This window comes from Ammodytes marinus (assembly GCF_949987685.1).
Source record: "Ammodytes marinus genome assembly, chromosome: 3".
Taxonomy (NCBI): Eukaryota; Metazoa; Chordata; class Actinopteri; order Uranoscopiformes; family Ammodytidae; genus Ammodytes; species Ammodytes marinus.
Window position 1 is genome coordinate 4856789 of NC_137232.1, and position 12839 is coordinate 4869627.

Here is a 12839-nt window from a genome sequence, read left to right on the forward strand (position 1 = left end):
TAAAATGAAAATGAAACTGACATTTTTTAAATTACGTTGGGATTCACAAGATCACTCTTTTGATTTGCTTCCTTCTTTCAGTAATTGGCCGCTGCTTCTGCAATGCCGCTCCTCATTTGCATAAAGTTTGGCTCTGCTCAACTTTCAATAGACGCTCTAGGCGCTCAGATCACCTCAATAGTGTTGCTTGCCGTTGCTCTTGCACGTGAGTTTACATTGTAAATGAATGGCAGTCGGCTGCCAAAGTCGCTCACGTAGGGTTAGGATGCTTCTTTTAGGCCACTGGGATGACCATGGACTGCCCCCAGCTGTCTGGCACCCTCTGCTGGTTGAGTGACAGCTGAAATATAAAGTGGAACACGGGAGCCAACTGTTCTGCACAAGAGAGCATGTGGCTACAAATGCCATCAAAACAGACACTGGGAAGGATTTTTACCTGCTCTGCCATTGTAGGCGCATAAACATTCACCCATCTGTTGCTCTAGCGTGCACCGGCAGTGAGACCATGAGTGAGACGGGTGTCGGTTTGTAGCGTTCTCTCTTGTGATTGGATAAAAATTTCGGGATCCTCCAATAAGTTTATTTGTCGATTACATGCAGAGCAGCTGACTGAGAGATCGGCTTTATGAAACACGCACATTATGTAAGTGATCACTGTATGAATAAAGAGCGATTTAACACTTATATTAACATAAATAAACCGCTTACTTCACCTTTAAATCATGGTTGTCAGACCTCAGATAACATTTATAAAAGCTTTTTGGCCAACGGTACAGTCCGAATTAAAACCATCGATGACCACCTTCGTGTTCTTATCTCCTTTGGGTTCCAACAGGAGTTTTAAGGCCATCCCCAAGCAGACCAACAATTATTATCCAATATCCCCCAATATCTTCTCTCAATATCTTAGTTTTCTCTAATGTCTCTCATCTGACTGCTGCTGTAATCGATGTGCACATGACAAAATAATGCATCCTGAATGTGGAATCTTGACAAGTTGTGTGTGTGTGTCTCCTCAGCCACAACCTGCTGGACTCCAAGATCAACACTGTGCTGTCCATGTGCCAGGACACCAACCTCCTCAACCCGGTCCACGGCATCGTGCAGAGTGTGGTGTACCACGAGGAGTCGCCCCCCCAGTACCAGCCCTCCTATTTACAGAGTGAGACACACACACACACAGGCCTACACTCACACATACCTACACACACAGGGCTACACACACACACACACACACACACAGGGTTACACAACCCTGGCCCAAGCATGTTAACACCAGCACTGCTTGTACACTTGGGCCTGTCGCCGGAAAAAAAAGGAGCTTTCTTTTGTTTAGCCATTTTTATTGATTTTCCATTAAAGGTGTACTACAGTGCTGCTTGAAAGTTTGTGAACCCCTTGAGCCTTTTGGAATTTTATTTATTTTAACCATTATTAATTCATTTTTATCAATACCAGTATTTTTTATATGAAATAACAGATGTTTGTTTATCAATTCAACATTTTTCTTTTCCAGAAATCAATTGTTAAAAAAGATCAAACAAATTATTTGACAAATGTTGTATGTGCAAAAGTTTGTGAACCCTAAGCTGCATTGCTTAAATCGAGCAGGTAAACACATTCAGATGGGCCAAATTGAGTGATGAAATGGACCAATGTAGTGAGAGATGTAGAAGAAATTGGGCGGCACTAGATAAAACAGAGATAAAACCAGGTCAGTTTAGGCTCACCAAACTGAACCCATACAGGTCAGACATGCTCAAAGGGGAAAAAAATCACAGAGGATCTCAGGAATAGAGTTTTGATGTTGCACATTTGTCTGGGGACAGCTATAAATTCATATAAAAAAGTTTGAGCTCCATCGGTCCACCGTGAAGCAAATCATCTACAAATGGAGAGCTTTACGAGCTCTATAAACTTTTGCACATACGACAGTTGTCAAATAATTTTTTTATCTGTTTTAACAATTGATTTCTGGAAAAAAATTTAATTGATAAACAAACATCTGTTATTTCATATAAAAAATACTGGTATTGATAAAAATGAATTAATAATGGTTGAAATAAATAAAATTCCAAAAGGCTCAAGGGGTTCACAAACTTTCAAACATGTATGTAACTTTGGGGGTGTCAAAGAATAAATCATCATGAATAAAACAAACTTTCCTCACGGGAAAATTTGATTCCTAAAACACTTGTTAGAAGTTAGAATGCTTCCTGAAAAGTTGCTGTTTCACTGTTGTTGTTTACAGCAGCCGGGCCCACAGTTTGGTTTACAAACATATTCTAATCTAATGTTCTGTTCCATGTGATTCATGGTGATAGAATTATTGAATACTAAAGCCTGATTTATACTTGTGCGGTACCGCGTGCGCAGAGCCTCCGCGGAGCCTGTGCGGTGGCCTCAGACCCCGCCGCGTACCAACTGAAAATTGTGACTACGCGCCAGATGCCGCAGACGCCGCAGAGGTTTGGTTGGGCATCAAAGCAAAAAGGAGGGATTTCAACAGCACAGTAGCTCTTCCTCATTGTCATCAAACTCAAAATCTTCCAGTTTTCATTTGTTTAGCAACGGATTTCGCCGATAACATCAAAAGTGCAGTGTGCAATCTGCGACACGGGCAAAACTACTACCAACGGTTCATGAGAACGTTCGGTGTCCGCAGAGAACGCAGAGGCGCAAAGCCGCACAAGTATAAATCAGGCTTAAGAGTGCTCTGTAAATGTAATCAAGTACCCCTTCCCTGCATAGTGCACCTTTAAACCATGTATCATTTTCCACAGCACATATTGGACCAAACCTATATGACATTGTATAAGCTGTATTTATTCAAAACCTAACAAATGTGAAAGAGAAAGAACCCTCCCACAGTCCCACCCCAACACACACAGCCTTCCCAGCTTGTCCATTTTAAGTCCAGATCTTCACAAGATTGTCCAAAAAAAGGAGCTTTTCTTATAGCTCCGACAGCAGTTGAAATGGAGCTATGTGCTTTAGGTAAGCACCCCCCATCACCTGTCCTCATCTCTCCTCTTTTCCCTTTATATTCATTTTGACAGGCTTTGGCTTCAATGGTCTTTGGAGGTTTGCTGGACCCTTCTCTAAGGTAGGAACAATTCTTTCCTCACGTCATTTTTCTGTTTTTTCTCTTCTGGCGAGATTATTGTTGTGATATATGGAAGAAAAAACACACACAAACACAGCAGTAGAAGGGGACTGTACTCTACGGCAATTCAATTCTTAAGCCCCATGCTCCTCTCAACAATGCAATATATAGAAGAAGATATGAAATTATAAAATGTATAATAGAAACACACAAGTGAAGAGAGCCACACCTGAGACACAAAAGTAGTGCAAAGGACACAGTGCAGATACAAAGTGTAGAGATAAGGTGGTGGTGCACCATAGAAATATAAGGTAGAATGCAAAATAAAGTTACATTCAGTAATACGTAGACAAAATATCAGTGTAACTGATCTCATCATTGTTAACCCCGCCCACTAACAGCAAACCCAGATACCGGACTATGCCGAGCTGATCGTGAAGTTCCTGGAGGCGTTGATTGACAGCTACCTGCCGACGGCGGAGGAGGAGCGGGGGGAGGAGACGCTGAGGACGCCCACCTCCCCCTACCCCCCCACCGGACAGAGCCAGCTCAGCATCACTGCCAACCTCAACCTGTCCAACTCCATGACCTCGCTGGCCACCTCGCAGCATTCCCCAGGTCTCTCTCGCGCGCGCACTCTCTCACACACACACACACACACACACACACACACACACACACTCTCTCTGCTTTAGGGGAAAGTTGAGATATACAGTACATTTTTTGAATTACAATTTTTAATTCTGTCCTGAAATTATTGAACAGATATAACAATTGTCTGATAATTGACAGATCTCATTGTCATGAGATACAAATTGTACACATTTTCATCCTGAACCAGAGTATTAATGGTGCCCCACCCCCCCCCATCTCCAGGTGTGGACAAGGAGAACGTCCAGCTGTCCCCCAGCTCGGCTCTGTCCAGTGGGGGGCGGACGCGCCACGGCTCAGCCAGCCAGGTCCAGAAGCAGCGCAGCACGGGCAGCTTCAAGAGACCCAGCATCAAGAAGATAGTGTGAAGAGATGAAGAAGACTCCTCCCTCTCTCTCTCTCTCTCTCTTCACACCCTCTCTCTCTCTCTCTCTCCGTCATGGCTGTTGCTCTGGGCGTGGAGAAACCAAGTGACTTTGTGTTTTTGCGCTTTGAGGAGGAAACAGTGGCAAAACTTGGAATTTTGTTGCTGCTGCTGCTCGGAAGATCTTTTTGTTCCAAATAGTTTATCTGAGACGGCACGTTAGGCGGAGGAAAAAAAGCTTGTGTTACTGAGCTCACACGTGGTGGAACTATTGGAAGAGAAGAGTTTGGGGACATGGAGGTTCAGTGTTAAGACAGTGGACTGTGATATCTCCCCTCAGACTATTTAAAACACAGGGGGGAGTGAAACCAGAAAACGTAAGAGTCTGTCTTTTAAAACACACGTAACACTTTTTCCCCCTTTGGCCTTCCTTCTATGACTAATCAGAATGGACCAAATGAGACAGCAGTTGGATCTGAGAGGACAAGGAACCCTTACTCTGGACACCCTCCTCCTCTTTGGACATCTCAGCTCCCCCCTCCCTCCCTCCCTCTCTCTCTCTCTCCCTCCCCCAGTCTCCTGTACATATTTTACATAGACAGATTATGTATAACTTAGTCCTTAGTGCTAAAAAAAATGTAGATGTTGACGTTTTCTCCATGGTGTGCCTTTGTCAGGGTTTTTTCAATGTGTACAATTTGTATAGTAAGTCAAAAAAAAAAGTTTAAAAAAAAAAAACCTTGCTCGGGACTAAAAAGAAACAGGTACTAATTATGGAGGCGAGCCCGTCCATATCTTCTCACCCCCCAATAGTTGACACGCGCTGCCTCAAAGCCCGGCCTCCAATGATCGTCAAATATACAATCATCCATGTTACCCTGTTGCCTGAAAACATATTTATCCTGTACAGCTAGATAGATAGTGCTACAAACAAATCATCTTCCTTTTTTTTTTTTTTCAAACACTTCAATATTATCAACATGAGGATTGCAAAAACACTAGGGGGGGAAACGCAACCGTTGTAAATAGCTACAGGCTTTTTGTTTGTTTGTTTATTGTTGTGCGTTGTTTTTTTGTTCCCCTTTTTTTTCCCCTGCTTTTTTTTTTAGTATGAAGTGTATTTTCAGCAGCCCCTAGCATTTTAATTTGTTCACACAGTGACAAGGAAACCTTTTTGTAATAGGCAATAATCCTCAACTCTCAAGCTCCTTTGTCAACCACCCATTTTTATCCGTGAACAGTGAACACAGGTTATGTCAGCTCGGTGCAATATGATGCCAACTCCTCAGTTGCCTGTTTAACATTGCACATTTTTTTTGCTCTTATTGATTACCTCCAATGACCATTTTGAATTGAAAAGCAGAGGACAATGTGTTGTTTTGAGACACACACACACACACACACACACACACACACACACACACACACACACACACACATCCATTTGTTTTACCCCAAGCAGAGCTGGAATCACAACCAGCTGAGGTTTGTCCTGTGGGCTCATTCAAGGAAAAATCCACCCAGAAAAAATGCTTAGAAACTGTTTTGTTCTTTTAGCGATAGGTTTCCATCTGAATCTTCCATTAATGCTGATCCATAACACGCCAAAAATGTATATGATTACTTGACAAAGATCACAGAGGCCAATTTGAGCCCTTCCTTGGGTCAATGCAGCGAAAGGTTTTGGATTTAGGTCACGGCACTGTGGCTGAGATGCAGTGTAAGCCATAAGGGATCCCTGTCTTTAATTCTAAACTACTCTTTCCAAAGTCACACGTAGACTGTGGCACCAAACAAAGCCAAACGTGATGTCTGAGCAAAGTCAGCCTTGAATAACCTTTGCTATCTGTGATCAGAAGACACGATCAAAGACTTCTAACAAGACAAACCGACCAAAATATATGGTGCCAACTTATCAGTACTTGAATTTTGACTATATACTTTTAGCGGCAGAGGTTGTTCAAACAGTTGCTAGAATTTAAAACTCAGCTTTGTGTATTCTTGCTCCAAACAACGACACAGAGTCTGATTGAGGGTTTTCCAGCCTTTCTTTAATGTAGTGAGATAATGGGTGATATATTTCACAGACCTTAACATCAACCATAGACATAGTGGTTTAGGTGCGAGTCCCTTCCAACTAAAACACTGTTCCACAACTACCCACTCTGTGCCATCCACAATAGAAGGGCGCCTTACCACTTGCTCATCCAGATTAATGAGATTCCTTAGTGGAAGATGGTTGGATTTTTCCTTTTCTAAGAGCTTTAACTGATAATAATAGCTGTGGCCATTATTATTGATACAGAGGCCAGCTTTTGTCATTTCAAACCTAAGACCATATCTCAAAAACATGTTCTGAGAATGCTTTTCAAGAATTTTTGTTCAGACTTTTTATTTTTATTTTATTTAAATATAAATCACCGACTATACATTAACTCATGCTGACTTCTGTAGTGTTTTAAGATGTGTGCGTTTTTCTAACCTTTTCTCCTGCTGTTGGTTTCCATTCATTTGAAAAATGTCAATATCAACATGAAGGGAGTTGCCTTAGCTAGGTAGCTAATCCATTGTAATAATGATATTATAGTTGCTGGTTATTCTACAGTGCACACTGACAAGACAATCTGCACAACAATAACCCAACATGACCGGCACCATTGGCTCATCCCAGATATATCACTACATTTTTTTCACATTATAGAAATAATACATATCATTAGCGTGGAGGCCGATTCGAAAAAACTAACATTGTCAAATGATCTGCTCAGTACAGACATTTGGATGACAAACTGCCTAAGGGTTTATTTGGATGTTGTAGTGAAATGAATGGGAACCAATGGGCTTTCTTAAAGGGTGATAAAGATGCAATGGCAGATGTAATTGCGTTGGACATGGTCTCATAGTTTTGGGGTTGAAACATACATCTGGTCTGGTCTGTAAATGTGTTGCCATGGGAAAACGGAATTGTTTGGTTGAGCAAGGTGTGTAGATTTGGACCTTTTTGATCCAGCCTCCGTCCTACAGCCAAGCAGGGCTGCTTCTTCTTTTTAAAATGCTTCTATCCTCCTGCCTTAACATCTATGCATGGCAAGAGTTCAGTACTGTTCGACTCTGACTTTATTTTTGTATTCACACACATCTGCTGATCAAAGTCAGTTACCGTTTCTCACCATTTTTAAGCGTGTCAACTTTTGCATACATTTTCGAAACCAGTTCACTTTCTTTTCTGTGTCTTGTAGTAATCTAAATGGTTATTTTTTCTTCTGTACATGCAGCTTTATCCAGTGATTGTTTTATGATGCATTTCATGGAAAGGGATATTTTAACTGACTGAGAAAGCCTTAGAAGCTATACTTTGTCATTAATGAATACACTGGAAGGTTGAACCAGAATCCTGCCCAATCGTAGCTAGGTGTGATGAATCGTACAAATTTAAGTTAAACTGCAACGCAAACTTTCTAACACTCTTTTTTGAAAGCATTTTTGGACCTGACAGTGACAGTAGAAAGAAGTGTTGCATTCACATCTCAACACAACAGGTTTTTTCGAAATGATTTGTTTAACATGACATCACAAAATAGCTGTAGAGTCCACACTGACCGTTTTCATGCGTCATTTGATGAAACATCTGCCCCTCTTCCCATGTAAATAAGCTTAACCCCCTAGTTCAGATTCAAGCATGGAGTTGAAAGTTGTTGACCAGTCATATTTTATTATTACACGGGAATGTTTTTGGGGCAGCGATGGGGGTTGGCCCAGAGTGGCAATATAAAAAGTTCCAGGTTGGAGGAATTTTTTTAGTAACTCAAGGCACCGGTACATGTTTATCCAAGATTTTACTGTGTTAGATTTTAACAGAATACGTCTCGTTGTATAACTCCGTTCATCGTCTCTCTCTCTACTCACCACTTTTTAACCATCTAACTGTTTCTTAAAGCTACACTCCCTGATTTCTTCTATATAAAAAAACCCCACCCTCAATCCCTGAATCACCAATTTGCGAGTGTACCTTTTTAATTTAAAAAAAAAACACAACCAGGAAAAGTCTGAAGGCAAGATTGATTTCGAGCGCCATCTTAGCAGATTTGCCATCGTTTTCCAGGTTTTTTTAGTTGACTTGTGTGTGTGAATGGAAATATTAAGGATTATGTATCCATAACCTCTTAAACAAGTGGTTGACTTGCACTAATTTAAAAACAGAGTCATGGGTTTGTAAAGATTAAAAAAACCTCATAATGTGGCATGTTTTATTTGATGTTATGCAAACTTTTATGTCTGTAGAGTACTAGTCTGAGTTTAGTTTTTAATGCAGTATGTGTGTGACAATTGTAAATACTTTGTGTACAATTTGAGATGGTATATTTACTACACTGTACATACATGTGATATTGTATCATTTTGTTTTTGTAAAGCAGTTAGTTTCTGTATAATAATATACAAATCAAACTATTCCAGTGTTAGTAATAAAAATGTTTTGCTCTCCACACTATTTCTGCGTCATCGTACGAACTAGCTTTCCTTTTTTTTCCCTACACCTCAAATTTCAAGCCCTAACTATAATATGATTATTTTTTCATCATATTTAATTAGTGGTGTAAAAACATACTCGAGCACTGTAGTATTATACAGTAGATGTGTAAGCTGTCGTACGAGAGGTGGTAAGACATTTGATCAATGTTATACCACTAAAGGAGCTTCCAGATGCATACAATGTCTTCCCTTTAGAAAGTCTGGCTTTCCTGTCTCCAAGCTGAAGAGCATCAAGCCCATGGTGTGTAAGGTCAGTCAGTCACTGATGCCGCAAGGAGAAACGCAGTTGTAATCGTAAGCACAAAAACTAATACTAGTTACCTATACAGTGCTGCTCGAAAGTATGTGAACCCCTTGAGCATTTTGGAATTTTATTTAGTTTAACCATTAATCATTCATTTTTCATACCAGTATTTTTATATGAAATAACAGATGTTTGTTTATCAATTCAACATTTTTCTTTTCCGGAAATCAATTGTTAAAACAAATGATTGCCAACTTTTGTATGTGCAAAAGTTTGTGAACCCTGAGCTGAATTGTTTACCGTAAATCAAGCAGGTAAACACAATCAGGTGGGCCAAATTGAGTGATGAAATGGACCAATGTAATGAGAGATCTGTAGGGAAGAAATTGGGCGGCACTAGATAAAACAAAGATCAAACCAGGTCAGACACCTAAAAGGATAAGAAAATATTAAAGGATCTCAGGAATAGAGTTGTGATGCTGCACATTTGTCCGGGGACAGCTATGAAATTAATTAAAAAAAAGTTTGAGCTCCATCGGTCCACCTTGAGGCAAATCATCTACAAATGGAGAGCTTTAAGAGTGACTGAACATCTGCCTAGAAGTGGACTTCCTTCAAAAATATCCACAAGAAAAGTGATTTTTCTTGTAAAGGCCAACTCAGACATTACATCTGGAGATTTGCAGACCATTTGCCACCACCGTTCTTCACTTGGGAGAAGGTTCTCTTGGTGGCAGGCAGAGTTGCGTTTTAGCCCAAACATGGTGGTTTTGGTTATAACTAAACAGTTAAATTTTGGAATAATCTGTCCACAGAACTAAGACTTCCAGAAGACTTCAGGTATCTCCAGGTGCTCTCTGGCAAAGTTGTGACAGTTTTGTTATTTTTTTAGAGGAGAGGCTTCTTCAGCAATCCTCCCATGAAAGCCATTTTGACTGAGTTTTCTTCTTATTGTGGAACCATGCACATCTGTCCCAGATGCTGCAAGAGAGGTCTGCAAATTACTACATGTAATGTTTGGGTTGGCTTTTAACTGAAAAATCTCTTTTCTTGTGGCGCATGTGGATATTTTTGAAGGAAGTCTACTTCTAGGCAGATGTTCAGTCACTCTTAAAGCTCTCCATTTGTAGATGATTTGCCTCACGGTGGACCGATGGAGCTCAAACTTTTTTTTAAATCAATTTATAACTGTCCCCAGACAAATTTGAAACGTCACAACTCTATTCCTGAGAACCTCTGAGATTTCCTTTACTCTTGGCTAACTGACCTGTATGGGTTCACTTTGTTGGGCCTAAACTGACCTGGTTTTATCTCTGTTTGATCTAGTGCCGCCCAATTCCGTCCCTAAAGATCTCTCATTACATTGGTCCATTTCATCAATCAATTTGGCCCACCTGATTGTGTTTACCTGCTCGATTTGAGCAATGCAGCTCAGGGTTCACAAACTTTTGCACATACAAAAGTTGGCAAATCATTTGTTTTATCTGTTTTAACAATTGATTTCCGGAAAAGAAAAATGTTGAATTGATAAACAAACATCTGTTATTTCATATAAAAAATACTGGTATTGATAAGAATGAACGATTAATGGTTAAACTAAATAAAATTCCAAAATGCTCAAGGGGTTCACATACTTTCGAGCAGCACAGTATATGCCAATTGCCCTGAACTCGTTAATAAAGTTATGCTTAGAGATCATGTTTGTCAAAGCGTAGCACACATACAGTGTTGGCCAAAATTATTTGGGCAATGAGGTTTTTTTGTTGAATTGGCCATTTTAAATACCCATAAAACATATGATATATCTTCAAAGTCATCATTATGCTCTATTAGCCATGGAACAGAGCCATCATAAGGAGATGTAAGTCATTTTCCTTACCAAATAAAGCTAGGCCTATTTCACTCAAGCACTGTAAAGTATACTATAGAGTGTACGTTTACTTTACAGTGCTTGAGTGAAATTAATTATAATAGGCCTAGCTTTTTACAACACATCTAGGCCTACATGAGGTAAGCCTTTGGTGGTCAAGCATGGAATGTATACCTTCTGCTGTAGCCTCCATCCAGGTTTTAAACGCTGCCCTACTGAGAAAATAAAACAGATTAGAGAAATTGTATTTTGATGCTTTGGCCACATAGTTTTTGAAACTTTCATGCCAATAGACATTTGAATTTACACATTGGTATTTCTTTAAAAAAAGAATAAGCTACAGAACGTCTACAGTTTCAAAAACTATGTGAACAAAGGAGCATCAAAACACATTTTCTCCGATCGTCATCCAAATAATTAAAAAACACTATACACAATAAGACTACATTCTAATTCATACTCACATTCAAGTAGGCCTACTAAGTGTAGCCTATTATTTGTTTGTCTCCATAATTGACCAATTCATTTCTTGTGTGTTAACTTCTTCCAAAAACAAAATGAGCTCATTCATAATCTTTCCTAGTTACTTGTTTTGATGATGATCGAGAATTAAATGAAGCCTAATAAAATGTTTGAAACGGGCAAAATTCTCTCTTTACATGTTTAACCTTGTAGGCTGCTGTAGTCTTTACGGGGCTTGTGACGCTTTGAAAGTGATCCGGTAATGTTATTCGGTACTCAACCCATATTGTCGGCGTGAATTTTACGTGATAGTGCCCAGAAATTAAATCAAATGTTAAATGTCCATCAAATGAATCTAATAAAAGGATTGCATATCTGTATCGTAGTTTGAATTGAATTGATAGGCTACCTTACTGCATTCTCAGTTGACGCGAGACTACATGCGGCTTGCGAATGCCTGAGCATCGCGAGATTTCACCAGCTGTTTGTCTGTGTTTTTTTTAGATTGGTGCTATTCGGTCAACACGTGGGGAGAGAGTCTGACTTTCCACGGGGACACGTTAAAAAAAATACTGACATTATCAGACCTGCTCTCATCGTGGCGGCACCGAGGACCCTAAAATACTGTAAGTAACCTAAAAACTATGGCGAGAAACGAACACCTTTAGCAACTAAGGGGGAAAGACCGTGCAAGCCATACGTTCATACAGCGTGACTTAGTTCTAATACACTCACAGTTGTGCAGTGTATCCCACAGTATGTATTATTAACAATACTTAATACATTTTCACGCGTCCCTGCAAACTGTGTACAGTTTACTGTGTCGCTCACTGAGTGCTGTAATCCCATGTCATTGACCAACGAGCCTATATACTCATTTTACTGTAACTTCAGTCAGCACACTCCAGCTAGCCGCTTGCCCTGTTGTGTAATTTATATTGCCATAATTCCTGAGAGTTCTATGCACTTACTAACACCAGGGTTGTCTGTCTAGAATAGGAACGAATGCGTGTAGGCTGTCAGCAGTAAGAAAGCAGTTGGCTATCAGTTTCGCCAGGCCAGCTAGCTAGCTAACGTGAAGGTCTGAGGCCCAGGCAGGACAGAAGCACTCTTTGGCTTGAAATGTCCTTTAACCCTGCGTCAGTCTGACACCAGCACTCATTTCTCCATTTGATCGCGTTTGGAGCTGTGTGATGCATTGCCTTATTGTTGTGGCCTAACGTGATGGCCAGCCTTTTAAAAGTATACTCCAAAGTGGCCCTAAACAGGAGGTTTTTAGTGATGTAACCAACCCGCGATCATGATCTTTAGGACCAAAGTATTGCAGTAGTCCGGGTGGGCGATTAGCTGCCTTTACATTTCTATTTGTTGTTATGCCCCATAGACGTTATTAGCACCGTAACCAATCTGCTGAGCTAGCATGCTAACTTATACTCTTATGTCCTGCACTGCGGCCTCCTGCAGCTGCTTTATTCCCCAATAGTGTAACATTAGCGTTGTCAGAACTGCCTCGGCACCGGATTTCATTTCACACCATATTACGCCAAACTCAATGCATAACTGTCAGTTTTCACGTTCCAGATAACGGGAATGAACCTTGTGCATCGTAATA

At 40.4% G+C, this 12839-nt stretch overlaps 2 protein-coding genes across 6 annotated transcripts in view; both read left to right on the plus strand.

Moving 5' to 3' along the window:
* nf1a (neurofibromin 1a) overlaps positions 1-5560 on the plus strand; it is a 101752-nt gene extending 96192 nt beyond the window's left edge. For 4 of the 5 annotated variants that reach the window (XM_080024917.1, XM_080024919.1, XM_080024918.1 and 1 more), the window contains 4 exons: positions 1020-1162; positions 3060-3106; positions 3508-3724; positions 3983-5560. In XM_080024917.1, coding sequence (XP_079881043.1) covers positions 1020-1162; positions 3060-3106; positions 3508-3724; positions 3983-4125 — 550 coding nt within the window. In that variant the 3' untranslated portion in view covers positions 4126-5560. Of the gene's footprint in view, positions 1-1019; positions 1163-3059; positions 3107-3507; positions 3735-3982 lie in introns of all 5 variants that reach the window. The other variant, XM_080024921.1, reaches the window with a different exon arrangement.
* Positions 5561-11737: 6177 nt separating this feature from the next.
* akap1b (A kinase (PRKA) anchor protein 1b) overlaps positions 11738-12839 on the plus strand; it is a 31273-nt gene continuing 30171 nt past the window's right edge. Inside the window, exon 1 of the mRNA XM_080025086.1 lies at positions 11738-11853. The gene's annotated coding sequence lies outside the window, so the exon portion shown is untranslated. The remainder of the gene's footprint in view (positions 11854-12839) is intronic.